Source organism: Pimephales promelas, chromosome 5 (assembly GCF_988280905.1).
Source record: "Pimephales promelas chromosome 5, fPimPro1.hap1.1, whole genome shotgun sequence".
NCBI lineage: Eukaryota > Metazoa > Chordata > Actinopteri > Cypriniformes > Leuciscidae > Pimephales > Pimephales promelas.
The window spans coordinates 18,641,060-18,660,131 of NC_142773.1; the positions used below are offsets into that span (position 1 = coordinate 18,641,060).

General features: G+C 38.1%; 1 protein-coding gene across 2 annotated transcripts in view; it reads right to left on the reverse strand.

The window, feature by feature from the left end:
• Nucleotides 1-19,072, reverse strand: part of ephb1 (EPH receptor B1) — a 306,795-nt gene that overhangs the window by 181,333 nt on the left and 106,390 nt on the right. For both annotated transcript variants that reach the window (XM_089131064.1, XM_089131063.1), the window contains exon 2: nucleotides 6,382-6,446. In XM_089131064.1, coding sequence (XP_088987190.1) covers nucleotides 6,382-6,446 — 65 coding nt within the window. The remainder of the gene's footprint in view (nucleotides 1-6,381; nucleotides 6,447-19,072) is intronic.

Sequence of the window (19,072 nt, forward strand, 5' to 3'; positions counted from 1 at the left end):
TACATTAGAATGATTTCAGAATGATTACGTGACACTGAAGACTGGAATAATGATGCTGAAAATTCAACAGAATCTTGGCAATACATTATTTAAAATTGTAATAATATTCCACATTATTAAATGCAGTCAAATCAAAGTAAACTCAGCATTGGTAAGCATAAGAGATTTCTTTCAAAAACAAAAACAAAAAAGTAAATAAATAACTCTCACTAACTCCAAACTTTTGCTTGGTAGCACAAGTCACGTTGAATAAAAGTATTAGCCAAATGCATAAATCGAAATGTAAAAGTCAGATTTGGAACAACAACAAGGTGAGTAATGATGACTGATCTTGGCTATCCCTTTTGCTAAAAGCTGTTAAGCTAAAATAACGCCAACACAGACAATTTCTAGGTTTGTAGATTAATGTGTGTGTAAAAACACACATCCACATAAACACAGACACTGTCCCTTGGCTAAATTTGTTTAACATATTCACATGTGATTGTCATAAACACCCAGCAGTGCTGCTCCTGTTGCATGCACAACTAAGAGTCTTTTACGTGACACAGTCAAGACAATTCATTCAGATTCATATGGAGTGAGTGTCTACTTTCCCTTACAAATCACTCAGACTCCATACGATCAATACGTTCACACATGCTAAAGTACGAGTGCTGTGACAGCAGAAAGGGGAATCATGGTATGGGCACATACATCATATAACCAAGAGCAAATCTCGAAGTCTCCTGGGAGCACACACACACAAACTGGGGTGATGAATTAAATATGGGCAGCTGAGGAAGCAGCCGACCTCTGACCTCAGGGCGAGGGATGGAGCAAGCAGGCGTGAAAGGTAATGGCAGGGACAGAGGGGCGCAATCGGCCATTCGAGCTCAAGATGCGTGCGTGAGCCGTTTTAGCAGGAGTGGCTGGCTGAGGTCTGTGAGGAATTTAAGATTTTAGGGATTTCTTTAAGAGAAAAGGAAGGGGGTAAGGTTAATGGAAAGCGAGATCTATTAGAGAAAGACTGATGTGGGTGCGTTGGAGAGGGGCAGCTGTGAGAATTTTCCAAATGGTGTGAATGAATCGTGAAAGCAGTCAATTGTGCGTGTGAAGGACGAGCAGGGTTAAATCTTCACATGTGACCCCAAAGAGAGAATGAAGTGATGAGAAAAGAGTAGAAGAGTAGGATGGATGGATGGAAGGATTAAGTGTATGGATGGATGGATGGATGGAAGGATTAAGTGTATGGATGGATGGATGGATGGATGGATGGATGGATGGATGGATGGAAGGATGGAAGGATGGATGGATGGATGGAATAAGTGTATGGATGGATGGATGGTGGAATAAGTGGATGGATGGGTGGATGGATGGATGGATGGATGGCGTAAGAGGATGGATAGATGGATGGATGGATGGATGGAATAAGTGTATGGATGGAATAAGTGTATGGATGGATGGAATAAGTGTATGGATGGATGGATGGATGAAGTAAGAGGATGGATGGATGGATGGAGTAAGAGGATGGATGGATGGGTGGATGGGTGGCTGGATGGAGTAAGAGGATGGATGGATGGATGGATGGATGGATGGATGGATGGATGGAATAAGTGTATGGATGGATGGATGGATGGAGTAAGAGGATGGATGGATGGATGGGTGGATGGGTGGCTGGATGGATGGCTGGATGGATGGATGGATGGAGTAAGAGGATGGATGGATGGGTGGATGGAGTAAGAGGATGGATGGAAGGGTGGATGGGTGGCTGGATGGATGGCTGGATGGATGGAATAAGTGTATGGATGGATGGATGGATGGAGTAAGTGTATGGATGGATGGATGGATGGAGTAAGAGGATAAATGGATGGATGGCTGGATGGATGGCTGGATGGATGGAATAAGTGTATGGATGGATGGAGTAAGTGTATGGATGGATGGATGGATGGATGGATGGATGGAGTAAGATGATAGATGGATGGATGGATGGATGTGACATTATCTGAAGTAAATGTGAGTGGTGCTTGTTAAAATGCAAAACATGCAACCATAAAGTTTAATAATTTGTGTATGCTCAAATCCTTCACCTTAAGCAATAGTATTAGTGATGCTTGCCTCAGCAAACTGCACCAATTACAGGGGGGAATATGGCTGTCTGTCACATGATGAGCTAATGGATTTCCTCTTACCAAATTCCCTGTCCATCACTGTCAGATGTGTGTCATATGCCTGTGTGGGTGTGTGGGTGTCCTCTGGTGACCATCTGTGAATACTTGTATTATTACATTTTTATAGCACAGCTGGTCAAACGAACCAGAGAGAGAGAGAGAGAGAGGGGGGGGGGGGGGGGGGGGATCCTGAAATGTCTTCGAAAAATATAACAATATACCTTCTCTGAATATACCACATGTCACTCCAGTCAATCTCATTATAATCAAGACAAATTTTCAGACATTCTTTAAACAAATGGCTTTAACAAAACATTGCAGTTTTTTTCTGTCCTCAAAGGAAACAAATTGATGAATCAACTAAATCACAGCTGATCAGAACATATTTTGATGTTTCATAGTAATGTGAAGTGAAATGATTTGAGACCAGTGAGATTTCAGTGTGGGTGGATCTACGAGCAGGACGTTACAGAAACCAAAACCGTCGCTGCATGCATGGATTCAGATGATTAGATGGACAATGTGATTGTTCACACTGATAAAATCGCCAGTCACAGTGTGCTATCATGCAAATATATGTTTCTCCAACGGAAATAGTATCCCTTTCTACAGATCCTCCATGAAATAATACGGAAAACAATCAGACAGAACAATTGTGTGCGTCTTATTGAGAGTTCAATGAAAGCTTTATATTTCTCTGCAGGCTGCGTCTGTCATTACAGTAGCCCGCTCTCCTTCGGACCACATTTAGATGAATTCAGGGGGGCTTTTTTACCTTAAGTGGGCCCATTATGTCATTAAGTCTTTCTGAACTGAGTGTAATGCATTCAGCGATTGCAATGAGGGTTTTACTTTGTACCTAGCAAGGAAAGAAAGAGGTGTGTGCGCACGCGTGTGAGACGTTGATCTCTTAATTTCACTGTTCAGACAGGGCACCATATTAGAATAAGGTTTATGTGTGCTCTTTACTGTCATATGATATGTGATCACACATCTTAAAGGGTTAGTTCACCCAAAAATGAAAATTCTGTCAGTATTTATTCACCCTCATGTTGTTCCAACCCCGTAAGACCTTCGTTCATCTTCGGAGCACAAATTAAGATATTTAAGATATTAAGATCGCTCCTGCATACAGTCCATAGGCTTCTTGAGGGACTGGCTCTTGCTGTCCTCGAAAAGTCATTAAAGACATCGTTAAAATAGTCCAAGTGACTACAGGGGCTCAATCTTAAGTTTATCAAACGACGAGAACACTTTTGTGCGCAAAAAAACAACAAAAATAACGACTTTATTTCAACTATTCGTTTATTTCTCCCTCTGCGCGAGTCAGGTTACTAGTTTAATAGCGTAAGCTTCTGTTATTGTACGTCACACGCATCACACACATGACCAGCGTCGGCCAATAGTGAGCCTACGTGTGACGTAGCTCTACGCAATCACACTACGTTAACTGACTTACAGGCTCATGGAGAAGGAAGTGAATAGTTGAAATAAAGTCGTTATTTTTGTTGTTTTTTTGCGCACAAAAGTGTTCTCGTCATTTGATAAACTTAAGATTGAGCCCCTGTAGTCACTTGGACTATTTTAACAATGTCTTTAATGACTTTTCGGGGACAGCAAGAGGCAGTCCCTCAAGAAGCCTATGGACTGTATGCAGGAGCGATCTTAATATCTTAAATATCTTAATTTGTGTTCCGAAGATGAACGAAGGTCTTACGGGGTTGGAACAACATGAGCGTGAGTAAATACTGACAGAATTTTCATTTTTGAGTGAACTAACCCTTTAAAGATGAACTGAACTGAAATTTGAGAAAAGGTGAAATTTGAGAAAATGATTTTCTACCCTAGTTTTAAAAACGCTCTGTTTTTATGGGGGTCTCGCACTGAAGACTTGGAAGTAAACGCCCACTGCTGTGAGTGGATAACAGTTTTGCATATTATAATGAGTTTCACTCTCAACCCATTTGTCATCACGAGGTAGGTATCTATGTTATTTAGCTATGCGTGAATGCGCGAGTCGGTGGGCGGGGCTAACCCGGTCGTGTTGAAGTTGGCGTTGATCTTCTTCTGTGGGGGTGGTGTTTTATCCTTTTTGACGTCATAGTTCCCAAGTTTGAAAAACGAGTCGTTTGCTGAGGCTGGTGTCAATAAAAGCTTTTTATTGGACTAACAAGCTAATATATGATGACCTCTTAGATGTCAAAAGCTCAAGGAAAATTTGTTTTCTCAGTTCATCACCCCTTTAAAAGGGATAAAATGGTACCTTGAAAATGTTGTTTTTGTTTAGCCCGATCACACCAACGAACACACCGATCCAACGAACTAGCACTGTTGAAAGCCGACTGTGTTGTCGTCTCTCGTCGGTGTAAAAAGCTGCACTTGAACACACCGAGAGAACTAGCCGACTGTCAGCTATAATGTGCGTTCTGCGCCTGCGTGTAATGAGCCAACTGTCTATTTCTGCAGATATATTATATTAGTCTATTTTCGTCATTCAAAAAGGAAAACCGACGCTGCCAGCTGCAGATACACATACCGTAAACAAAGCAGCGCGTGCTTACCGTTTTGAATATCAATCCTGCTAAACGCTTTCTTTATTTCACTCCGCTCATGTTAATATTGAAATATTCGCCAAGGAATACTCAGGTAAGATGACGTAACATAAGAACAGCTTTCTATCTTTACCGTTTTGACTTCTTTGCTATTATTCTTATGCACTGACTCTTTCACTAAGCCGAACAGCCAATCAGAGTTATCTCTTTCCCCGACGGCCCAACGCCGATTCAACATGTCAAATCGGGCGAAACCAAGCCAACGAGGACTATTTTCAGCCGACGGCACGGAACCGTACGGAACACACCGAGGAAATTTAGTCAGCTGACACACAAAAACTGCCCGACAGCCGACCGTCGGCTTGGTGTGTTCCGGGCTTTACGCGGGCGCCGCCATGTTGGATTTCATCACTGGCATGGTAAGCTACTCCGTTGCCTACCCTGTATTTTTTTAGCAACAGACTATATAAAGATATGTACTTTCTACCCGGTCTCATCCCAAGACGTCATATAACTGACGTTTTGGGACGTCTTTTGACCATACGTCAATATTCGCCTTTTTAGGGCCCCCTTAAACGTCGGTAGATGAGGTTATGGGATCCTAACTCTACCCCAGACCTAAACCTAACCCTAAACCTAACCCGTCACCTAACTGACGTTAAAGGTAAAGCGTCAGTTGTATGACGGCCCGGGATCGCCATCTAGCGACGTTTAAGGGGGCCCTAAAAAGGCGGATATTGACGTATGGTCAAAATACGTCCCAAAACGTCAGTTATATGGCTTTTTGGGATGAGACTGTGTTAGTACTTTCCTCAATGAGTACATAAAGCGTCGAACAATGTCTGCATCAAACGTTTTATTTAGTCAAGTTACAAGTTCAACGTATAACGTTACTCAAATCCTTGATATTCGGCTGAGGGGAAAAGATCCCCGATGTATAGTTGATGGGATCGGAATCCTATTCGCCCATAGAGTGAACTGCCAGTACACTTTTAACCTAAACAGTCTGAGAAACGGATAGGTTAGCCTAGCCCAGTCGCCAATTCAAAAAATACCCTGCTACATATGGGGTGCTCCAGTGTCTCAGCTCGGACATCCATCAGAGACAGCATAGATATCCTCCAACACATCTCTCGCACAACATCTGAAATGAACGGTGCATGCCATGGTGACGTCCTCTATGTGGTGGTAGTCAGAAACTACTGGCCTGTCCCTCAAATATGTAACCCATGCCGTTAAAAGTGCTCATTTTTGTCTGTGTACATAGAACCTGCAGCTGTTGTCTATACACCTTTGCTGGTCCTACCATGCCAGTGAATTGCCAGCGGTCTTATACTAACAAGCACAATTTTTGTGTTGCTTAAAAAAAGCTATATTAATATTTTTATTAAAATTTGTAGTGTCATTTACTTTTAATTGTCATAACACGTTTTCAACGTCGATTTTCTTCAGTTTAGTTCAGATCATCTTTAAAGATGTAATGTCTTCCACAGTGCAAACATTATATGGCAAATTAGACAAATGATTTAGTCTCTCTTCATCTAGTAAGCTGTTGCTGAAGGGTGAATAGAAGGAGGTTTCGGTTTAATGTGCTTTTCTAAAAATAAAAGACAAAGGGTGAATATTTTAACAGTGTGAGCATTTCTGTGGGTCATTTATTCACACAAACACACACTCACCCCTGATGAAGGGTATGCCGTCCACCCGAGCTCTGCTGTGGCGGTCCGGGTGTCCATTAATGTTTCTGAAAAGCAGACAAAAAGAAAGGTTCATTAGGAATTGAATATTCCATTTACTAAGGAATAAAATAAATCATATTAAATAAATCAATTAATTAACTAATAAAAATATATTATTAAATAAAAACATTTTTAAATTCATGAATATTTATTAATAATACTACTAATAATTACTGTTATTATATAATTATTAAATATTAATTCAATCAATCAATTAATAAGGACTGAAAAACACTGGTTTAGAGTAAAAAAAAAAAAAACTCTACAGTGCCACTTTTGCACCCACAATGGCCTTGTTTTTTTCTGAAGACAGATCTAGGATAAGCTGTCTGTGTCCTTTAAGTGGTCAAGCTCTTGTCTGACATTATCAAGGGCGATATCTTTGACCAGCCGGGATAATAATCCACATACACACACTCCACAAAACACAGATAAGATGGACACAAGTGATAGAAACCCTGGAGTGAAACCTGCTTTTTCCATCAATGACCATAAAAAGCAGAGGAAACACTGTAAGGGAAGCAAATGCCGTCCATTTTTTAGAGTTTTGTAAGTATATATGAGGGCTATAAGGACTAAATGGAAAATATCTAATGCTACAACTTTTTAAATTTTCCAACAGCATAAAAATTTAATTACCCATATTTTTAAATTTATTTTATTTTTTTTCCACTGACTTAATATATTATTGGAATTTGTGTGCCCAGATTGAACATCAGATGTGATAATAACGAAAGAACAATAACAGGAAAACACACTATTTTTGGTCTGTCCTCAACCTTGCATTTACAATTTCTGCTACAATAGCAAAAATGCACAATTGAACTCAGCACCTTTTTTTCTTCTTGCAATGAACTACTTCATATTCATAATGAAAAAAATAAATAAAAAAATCAGAACTATAATAATTCAAGAGAGGACACATATAGCATAAATATTAGCATCAATCACACTGTAGCTCATCACAGATATGAAACAGTGTGTGTTTAAAATTGAACATACAATGTCTTTAAATCCCTTTATCAAACTGAAAACCGCTGGAACCTCAAAGACGCACGTTTGATAGAATAACCTATTTTTTTTACCGTTTTTTTACCGTTTTTGATATTGTTTGTATGCTCATGTTAAATTGCATGCATGAGTAGTTGTTTAAAAAAAAAAAAAGACACACACATGCTCTGAACACTGCACATCATGTCAGTCCAGTGCTGTTGACTTCAGTTCTGTTGCGCTGTAGGGGCCTCCTGCACTATGGCATCGTCTTTCAAGTGCCACACAAATTCCTCAAGCCAAACCACATCAGTGTAAACGGATCAACATCCAACTCTCAAACCCACCAACGGCCATTCCCCTTCTACCCGGTCCCTTCCCTCTGGGTCCATCACACACACATACACACAGACGCATGGCATGTATATGACGCACTGTGACTTAATTGCATCCCTGTGTGCTCCCGCTCGGAGCGAAGCCTGTCACACCGGGATGGTTATAACTAACGAGTGATGTCACAAGGGAGAGAAAAGATTAAGAATATCCGCTCTTTCCACAAAACAAAATCTAACGCTACGCACCGGAAGCCAACTGTCATTTCCACTCTCTCTCTCAGCGTCCCTCGTATCTCAATCTCTCTGGAGTTAATCATACGCTCTCTTCTTTGATTTCTCTATATTTCAAGAGAAAGAAAGAGAAGATGATGAAGTAAGAAAGGTTCGCTCTCTTTCGGATAAATGAGGAGAAGCAGATGACAAGCACACTTGAGCTTCCAGCTAAAGTATTCATAACATGATGTACTGTATAATTCTTTGATAACGTGCCTCTCCTCCCCTAGAGTCAATAACTCACCGCCGGCTGATCAAGAAAACACAGTCACTTGTGAATCATAAACCTTATTGTCAAGCGCTTGAGTAAAGCATCAATAAAGCCCCTAAAGTTTTAATCCAAGTCAGTGGCAGCCGGTAATGCCCAGTTAACTTCCTTAAAAACAACCAATTACATTAAAATCAAAGATTTTCAGTCTAACCAAGTTCATTCTCTGTGCGCAGGCAAGTTTCGAACCAAAAGTTGCACACTTTTTAGGCATCATTAGGCATCAACTCACTATAGCCGTCTTATGCTGTTTTCTCTCCAACGTATCATTATTTATATTTAGTTATATATACACAAAGCATAACAAATAATATTCATATATATATATTCATATTCATGAAGAGTTCAGATGCAAAAGCCTCTAAGTGCCATTTGAAATCTTCTTCTAGAATGATCATTTTTTATCAAGCTTGTATATTTAAGTTCAGTGATTTTACTTAAATGGCAATGATAATTACCTATTAATTGTTATTTAAGTGAAATTTCTAAGTTTGATAAAAAATCATCATTAAAGAAGAAAATTTCAAATGGCATTTAGAGGCTTTTGCATCTGAACTCTTCATAAATATATATATACGCACTGTATATATGCACATATACACACACACCTATATATATATATATATATATATATATAAACAAAACACACCCGCAAGCTAAATATTTGAATACAATTTAATTTAAAATCAAATGATGTAAAATAAAATAAAATTTCATAAACTACACTCTAAAAAAATGCTGGGTTGTTTTAACCCATCTTTGGGTCAAATATGGAACAACTCAGCCATTGGGTTAAATGTTTTAATTACATTTTTAACCCAACATTTGCGTTTGTCCATATTTGACCCAAATTTGTGTTAAAACAACCGAGCATTTTTTAGAGTGTATGATTGAAATAAACAAAGTATTTAAAAAAAAACTGCTTACAGGAGCTTTTACATAGCGGTAGATCAAATAAAGGTTGTTACATTAACACATCGAATGATTTAGTTGTTATTGATCGGTGATGATTGATAAGCCTCTGTTGGGGATAATAAGCAGAAGATCATTCATTCTTTGATCAATTATGACATGACTGGCTGGGAGAGCGGAGAGTTAAGAGCCAATCAGAGATGCTCTTTACTGGTGTGGGCGGGGCACAGAGTGATGATTGGAAATATTAAATCAAACAGACTCAAATAGAAAAAAATGCACATTTTGGGTTGGCTCGGTTATTAAAATCACACGCCATAATTCAATTTCTCTAAATAGCACAGCCTGTGCGCTTTCTCCAGCAGCTGGTGTCTCAGAGGAGACAGACCTCTGTACATTACTTCCCTCAGGAGATCCATCCTCCTCCAGAGAAATCACTCTGTCTGTGTGTGAGAGGAGAACCGGGTGGTAGGTTCAGAACTTAATGGTTTTTGAGGTCATATCAGCTTCAAGCTCATATGCAACATGCGGCCTATGATAAATTATCATAATGGCACAAAGGGATCATGGAATCTCGTTAGGATGGAAAACGCCAACAACGAGATGCAAAATGGAGGCCACCGCAACAACCAGAGAGTAAGAAGGTGCAAGCATAGAGTAGATCACATATTACAAGTATGATAGTAAAGTCAAACTATAGTGACCCTCTTTAGCTCTGTCGTTTCACACAAAATATTATAACAAAGTTTGAAAAAAATGGATATGAAGAGTTCAGATGCAAAAGCCTCTAAGTGCCATTTGAAATTTTCTTCTAGAAAGACCATTTTTATCAAGCTTGTATATTTAAGTTCAGTAATTTCACTTAAATGGCAATGATAATTACCTATTAATTGTTATTTAAGTGAAATTACTGAACTTAAATATACAAGTTTGATAAAAATCATCATTAAATAAGAAAATTTCAAATGGCACTTAGAGGCTTTTGCATCTGAACTCTTCATATGAATCTTGAATCCTAATTAAATTAGTATTTTAAAGTGGCTGTGTAAGAATGTTGGTGTCTTATTCGCTTTTTGTATTGCCAATGGAAAGGTTTCGTTATAGCTATATGGACAGAGACCACCTGTGCAGAATTCAATTGTGTCCGTTACGTTTTCCGGTATGTGCCGACTCGCGTATGATTCACTCTCTGGAACGGAACAGACTGTGTGCGCTGAGGTGGTTCGTGTGACACTAACGAAAAATGTTTATTCGCCCTAATTGAAAGGATATTTACACTATCTGAATCATTCCCTATCCCCTATATAGTGCACTAAGTGTCATTCACCATGTAAAAAATAGTAATTGTGTGAAATATTGACAGATTTCAGCCACAGCTTCCGCGTCTATGTATAATGTAGGAGGTGGGACACTTCAGATTCTAGGGATCGTTTGATTGGACTGAAAATCTGATGAGAAGCTGAAGTGCAGATTGATATCATTGATCCATATTGGCAGAAGTGAGAAACTGTTATAATGCTTGTATCTTCTAAAAGCTAATTTTGTCATTGATTTGGAGCACATATACTGTAGCTTATAGATAAGCTAAAGTATGGGTAAAATATTCATGCGAAAAACAAAAAAGCACTTAAATTGTGATTTCATGGGGAGTTTAAATAAGCAGTGCCAACATCTGTGTCATATACAGGTTTGTAAATGATGAGGGCTTATGTGTGTGTGAACTACCCCTTTAAAAGCTTAGCTTGTCAAAAGCCCACTCTCATCCTTAAGACATCGATTGCAGTAAATGCATCTCTAAAACATACTGCAAACAAACCCACCTATCCTAGAGCCCAAGCTTACTGGTTTAATTACGCAGAACTTCACTCCCAAAACCAGCAGAGCCACAATGCAATAAGCAGAGAGTCCGTTTTAATCAGAAATGTGGTCCTGAGAGCCTGAGTGATGTCACAGGCCTTAAATAAAGCTGTGTAAATAGGCTTATTCATCTGGCTGGGTCAGAGTGCTGACTTCCATGACAGTGACAGTGGAGGAATAACCTTCACCACGAAAACAGCCGCATCACTCACCCATTGGCAGGCGGGGTCAATAACCCACAACCCCGAGAGCGCTCGACCCCGTCTCTTTCTGCCTGTCGTATTTACACTAGGCGTTCAGGGATGAGACTTTAATATTTAATACAGGATAGTGCCAGTACAGAAAGAGCGCATTAAACATTGAGCAGGCCTCCGTTCTCCGATCAATACTGGATCTCGCCATGAAATTGCTCACCTGCTCACATATGAAACAGGCCCGTCCAGAGCAACCAGCGAGGCATTATATTGACCAAAACCTTGCACAAAGTACACAGAGAGAGTTTCTGATCTAACCATAAACAAGTCTGACCAGTCAACATTGTTGGAAGATACTTCACATCTGTAGTACACCAAGATACAAGCTACTTAAAATTTAAAGCAGTTCAACTACAGCCAAGCTCCTCTTGAAGTAAAAAAAAAAAAGCAGCTTAACTATTACAAAGCTTTTATCGGGGCAAGCTCTGTTAAAATCAAGTGGCAACCCTCCTGTCTCTCTGTTGAATCTGACACAGAAGTGACTTACACTGCAATTCATTGACTGGCCACTAGAGACAGGCTCCAAAAGAAAGTCAATTCCATAGACCCCCCCCATGTTAAAATGCCTTTACAGAGGAAAAAATATGTTTACAGCCTGGTACAAACAGTCTATATAGTTCTGCTTAATTAAGTGCATGGTCACTTGAGTGATAGGTGTATTGCCGCAGCTGTTACTGCTAGCCGTATGCCGGCTGCCTGTTTGCTGTAACGTCACCTCAGCTAATCCCGACTTTTTATCCATTTTTGTTTAACCGGGAGTGACATGCGGTGACGTACTACCAAGAAGATAGCGTCGGCCAGCGACGGCCGGCTCCGCCCACATTGGGCAAATATGCTCTTCAGAAACCTGCAGGCCGGGTAATGGAAAAATAAATGAGGTGTGGTGTATGGTGTTGGTTATATTTTTATTTTTTTTTCCTTTGTGCACTGGCTAAGGAGATAAGTCTTTGAGTATGAAAAAATACTCACTGAAATAACAAAAAAAATATATATATAAACTGAAAAAAATAAAACCAAAGTTTTTCTGAGATAATGTTAAAGGGTTCGTTCACCCAAAAATGAAAATTCTGTCAGTATTTACTCAACCTTAATGTTGTTCCAAACCCTCATGTTGTTGTGTTTACTTGTTCTGCTGAACATAAAGGAAGATATTTGGAAGAATGTTTTAATCAAACAGATCTCATTCCCCATTGACTACCATAGTAGGAAAAAATACATACTATGGTAGTCAATGGGGAATGAGATTTTGAAATTTTGAAATTTAAATATTATCCACAAAAAATATCCATGTGATCATATAATGAATGAATGACTGAATGAATCTCCTCATCAGTTGACACGGTCGCAAATTGTTAGGATAAAAAATTAATAAACATGGTAAAGCTGTGCCTGAAAATATAATTAAAACTTAAATCAACGCTGCATTTATTTGGCTCAAAACCAATATATATATATATACTGTATATATATATATATATATATATATATATATATATATATATATATATATATATATTAAACTGTCAAATGCACACAGATACTTAAAACAGTTCATTGACATCAACTGTCTAAACAAACCAATTCCCTAATACGAGTCATGTTGCTAAGGACAAAAAATGTATATCTACAGCTTGTATCGCTGACTGTATTTCAGCATTATTATTCTTTCATTTATTGATAGCTATACATACTGTATCTGTATTTGATAAAGTTGCTAGTTAGGGGACAGCCAGATAGGGTGAAACAGGTCTCACATCAGCCACAACCGAACCACACACACTTATCAGATACTTCAACACCTGTCCCTCCCACTGAAAGGGTGAAAATGAATCCTGAGCCACATCTGAGTGTGTGTGAGTGAGACAAGGGAAAGGAAATCCTTAATGGAGGCTGTAAGAGTCGCACGTCGATGAACGGGGGAAATCAGTAAGTGTGAAGAGAGAGAAAGAAAGAGAAAGAAAGGGAAGAGCATTAGAGAAGGGACTTGCTACAACTGATCGATTTAAATGTGGGGGAAAAAAAAAACAAGAACAATGGAGCAACAGCTTATTATCAGGATTCTTGCACAAGTCAATGTGAATGAGTAATTGGATCTTTCGGAAGGTCCAAATCCATTTACTTTCCACTAATTATTTCTAAATGACATTCATTAATTGCAGTTTCATAAGTTATTGTTCTAACTGTCAAGGTTCGTGTCAGATAAATATGACTCTAGTCTTACTCTCAGACAGACTGTATGTTCTGCACATTGGACACAAAAAAATACCTTTTGTGCAAGCTGACAAGCTGCAATCACAGTCTTTACACCACTTTCAAGAGTCAGGTTGCCATTTTTGTCAGTCCACCATGAAAAAAAAAAAAGATTTTCATTGAGTCTTAGAAACCATCAAAAGTTCGTTGTTTTCTAATCTGGGGTGCGTTTCCCGTTAAAACGATGCATCGTTGAAGAAATCAACTAGCAAGTCTCCTGAAACCATATTGTCGCAACGTGGTCGTTCAACCACGTTGGTTTATGACATCACGCATGTGGTGGAGTAATAAATTATTTTAATGAAACGGTTTGAGATCGAATAAATGTTAGATGTTTTGATATATATTACAGACATGGCAACTGAGGAATACTTCAAAATATTCCTCAGTTATTTTGCTTTATTTCCAGATTCAATCATACAGTAGGTTCGTTCTTACATCTTACACAGTAGAGCACGTTCGCACATGCGCAGTCTTCAAAAACGGTGCTTTAAATCTAGACAACCTCAAAGACGTAAATGACATTTGTATGTATTCAAAATAAAAGACTACTGAAAGTCAGTTGCTTATTTTACTCAAGATACGGATTTATTAAGTCCACATGTCCTGCAATCTAGAAACTCTGCCTATATCCACAGCTCGAGAGCTGTCGTTCCAAACACACAACTTTGTGCTGTTTGCGAATGTTCATTGTAACGATGGTTTTGGGAAACATCGACTCGTTGAACTATGCTGATGGCGACGGATCTTGCGACCATAGTTGGCTAACGATGCTTTCGAGAAAAACGCATCCTCGTGTGCATTTCCCAAAGGCATTGTTAACCATTGGTCGCAAGTTCCATTGTTACCAGTATGAAATATCTGGAAATATAGTAACACAACAGAGAACGAAAATAGCTAAAGTCTTCAGCCATGTTCGTTATTTACAGCAATAATCTGACATTAATTTGAACAAACGGATTAATTAGCAGACGTTATTACTGCACCATCTGTGTGACGTCATTAATTATATTGTTGAACCAACGTGGCGGGAATGACGGATGTGCGAGAAAGTTAATATTGTTTCGGGAAACAGTATTGACTAGCTAGTTTCTTCAACAATGCATCGTACGATAGTGGTTAAGCAACAAGTTACGTCGTTACACTTGAAACGTACCCCTGATTTGGTGATTCTTGGTCAAAATAAAAGGCAATCATGGACTAGAGAAGCTATTTATTATATTTAAATGAAAGTGAATTTAGGCACACCAACATTATAATGAACTGTGAGAAAAATACATTGAGGCTCGTGTTAAATATCCCAATTAAAACATCCGATAACACTTTATTTTAAGGTGACATAGTTACATTGTAATTACTCAAATAAGTACTGATTAATAGAACTTAATATTAATTACATGGTTTACTATAGAGTTACGGTTAGGGTAAGGGTTTTGTTTAGGGTTAGTTACCTGTATTTATGCATAATTTACTGTGATTATTACAATAGTAAGTAAGACTATTGTCATTGCGATTTTTTATTCATTTTATTCGGCAAGGATGCATTACATTCACCAAAAGTGATGGGATGGACTAAACTTATTTGAAATATACATTAAAAAGTCAATTTATGTTTTTTTTTTTTTTTTTTTTTTTTTTTTTTTACTTTTTTTTCTTGATTACAAATGTAATAAATAAATATCATGGTCTTCAGCATTGATAATAATAAGTGATGTTTACTGAGCACCAAATCAGATTTCTGAAATATCATGGAGTAATGGCTGCTGAAAATTCAACTTTGCCATCACAGGAATAAATTAAATTAAAATGTATTACAATATAAAACTTTTACTTTAAATTATAATAGTTAAATAAATGCAGCCTCAGTGAGCACAGACTTTCATGTAAAAAAATTAAAATAAATAAATAAATAAATAAAAATTAAAAAATAAATATTCCAACCCCAAACTTTGGACCAGTTGTGAATGTGGTCATTAACACTAGAAGTGCCAGAATTCCAAAACTACTAGAACGGCCACAAACGGTCATTTTGACCGTTAGATTCAAAACAGTGTTGATGAATAATTTTCGTAATTATTTTTGTCAACCACATTTTTTCAAAGACGAAAACGAGACGATAACTAAATAAAAACTAGGTTTGAATGACAAAAACTATGACGAAAATGTTAGATAGTGACGATTTGCGACGCGGTCAAGGCTATAATAATAGGACTCGCAGAACTAGTGAACAGCCCATGCAGCAAAACAAACAGCGCAGGACATGCAGAACATCTGGATCCGCCGTGTCTGATGATAGCAGCCGTCTCTTTTTGCTTGATGTGGACTCTGACTCTGAATCACTCTCTGATGAGGAGGAAATGTTAACTTGCACCCAGGAAACGTCGCTGTCACTTTCCACCTCCGATTGTTCCCCTGCATCCGAATTATAGATAACTGTAGTCCGGTTTTATTTGCTTATTTCTGATCAACAACTAATGTAGAAATTATTATATAGCAAACACCGCTACAGAGGTGACCGGACGGACCATTCTGTTGACAGTTGAGAGAGAACACGATCAACCGCGGGATATTTAACAAAAAAATACCGCAAAATTCAGTGCGGTCAATATGACCGTCTATGGCCGAAATAGGTAAACATGTTCATTTTTTTTGTTTTGCCTTACGTTTACGTAACTTAATTTATATGAAAAGCATTTTAAATGAAAATACAGACAATTTTAGGAAAAGTCAGGTACCAGCAGGATTTTATTATTTTTTTCAACAAAGTTATTATATATATAAAATTCAAAACGGTCAAAATGACCGTTGTGGCCGTTCTAGTGTTAACAGATATGGTAACAATAGCCTATAGTGCTCATCCCTAATGAAAAATTCTGCTATGATGAGCTTGATTCACACACCGAACAAAAACCCACAAGTGCAAGCTGTCCAAATATTCCCAAAGTGCTTTAAATGAACAAATTGAATTCCATGAAAATCCATAAAATTTTCCTGAAAGCTGTTCACTGCCATATGATTCTTCACATCCCTGGGCTAAAGTCAGATGAACTTGTTTCTGTACGACAGAGTTCCAGAGTGGGACAAACTTCAACCTTGTCAAACACGGCTCCAAACACAGGGAGCTGATCAGCTACAGAGAAACACATCCTCTTGAGTATTCCCCACGGCCAATCACAGCTCACGGAACAGGTGCCGAATACCAAACGACCATCTCAGCAGGCTGTCCTCTGAGGCGCTTCTTTTTCTATCCCTCGTTCTTTACGGTCATAGATCATTTGCATGTATTAACATACTGGCAGAAATAGTGTTGAGCAAAATGGCCATCTTTAGTTCTCCCATAATCCCTCCTTCATTTTTTACAACACTAATGTGTGTAATCCTTTCACCTCACCTGCAAGTTTCCATCCATTTCCTTCGTTTCTTTCCTCATTGTGTTTTACAAGTGTTTTCCTTTTCTAATAAGTCTCTATAACCGCAGGGGGTTTGCCATTTTATCATTCAAAGGGTGCTAACAAGTGCCCTCGCTGCACTCTTTTAAGGTGCAAACACACTGACAGCGTTTATATCATTAAAAAGTTCACCGAACCATGTCCTACTTAGTCATTCCTACAAGTCTGTGAAATAACAGTATAATAGCTAGTGGAGGTCTACAGATGTTTCGGTTTTGCAGATTCATCAACATTGCTGGAACAATTGGTTATTGGCAAAAATACATAGCAATACAATAGTAATATTTTGTTCCAGTAGCTGAGAGGGGTTTACTGACACATTAAAGTATGAGAGCGACCTCTAGGGGCAAAATAAAAACTATCACTAACGCCTTGTGGAGTTTGTTTTGACACGCAGTTTGTTTTCCGCGCACTGCACAGATACGGATTTTAAAACAGACAATGAAACGGTATGTACAGTACCCTACCCTGTGTTTTCATATAATTATAAAGCAATTAATTTGTTGACTAGCTGCTGCATTAGCAGAGAACAGCGGTATTTTTGCTGTCGAGGCCTCTAAAATTAGTAGTACCTCGAGTGGTTAAAACAATGTGGCAAAAACACATGCAAGTCCGACATAAATGTTTAAGATTGTTGCCATCTATTTGCATCGATTTATATCCACCTGGTTGTGTTTATGCATTCATTATGCAGCTAAGTTCCATATTTTCGTAGCCAATGCACAATTTTACATTTTAAAGTTGTATCGCTTAAAGAGAACTCCAGCGCAAAATTAACCTTTAGTCTAATAAAACATTGGTACCTAGTCAATCCTTCTCTGAGATTTGTTTTCATGATAATCGAATGTAAAGAGTTGTATCTCTAAAACTGTTTAGCGAATAATGCTAGTACTGGGGGCATATTAATAAGTAAAAAGAAATCGCTAGTTTATACCACTAACAAGGCTCAAAATAGCCCCACACTAACACAGTAACATAATGAGGGTCCATACATGCAAAACGAAGCATTGAGAACTTTGTAAATGTACAGACCGTTTAACAAGAAGATACTTTATAAAGACAGTTCACTTTGTGTATACAGACAGGAGCCATCTTAGAAAATAGTCTCGATAAGTCGATCCCCGAACGCCGTTCATACAGTTCAGAAGTTCGCTGAACTACATAAAGTTCAGCTCTCTCAGCACGTCGTTCGTGGTTTGACTTGTCGTGACTGTTTTCCAAGATGGCTTCTGTCTGTATACACAAACTGAACTGTCTTTATAAAGTATCTTCTTATTAAACGGTCTGTTACTAGTGTTATACGCTAAACAGTTTTTAGAGATAAAACTCTTTGCATTCGATTATCATGAAAACAAATCTCAGAGAATCCTCTCAGAGGATTGACTAAGTAACAATGTTTTATTAGACCAAAGGTTCATTTTGCGCCGGAGTTCTCCTTTAACATTAGATAAATTTTAATCAAGACATTGAATAAAATTATATAATAATTAAACTATTTTATGCATTATGTTTGTTTTCATTCATTGTCTATTTTAAAAACTATCAGTTGATTAATCGGTTATCAGCCAATGTGGTCCAAGTTATTGTTATTAGATGTCGACCGATAGTGGATTTTACTGATAACTAACTAGTAATTAATAACCCAACACTGTCAGACTAGAACTATAGTGAAATACAGTATTCCAAATTGTAACTAGTTCATAGCTGTTATTTATTTGAAACGTCTCTAGTAAATACATCTTTTGCCTCAGAGCCAACAAAACTGTGGCCAGGTGATGTAAAATAAATGCATTTTTGACCCCTCTCTGATATCTTCCTCTGTTAAATTCCTTTTTTTTTCCTTAGCAAAATCTTTTGTTCTTCTTTGGCACATTCAGATTAGTGCAGGAACACAATGGACAATAAATGCCATTCTTGTTCATTACACAGAATATGAGAAAGGCATGTAATGTGATTGAACAGATTTCTTCATCAGATTGCTCATAATTCTTATTTAGCGATATTAGGCAAATGCAGAGACAGTAACTTCTGAATATGTGGTTT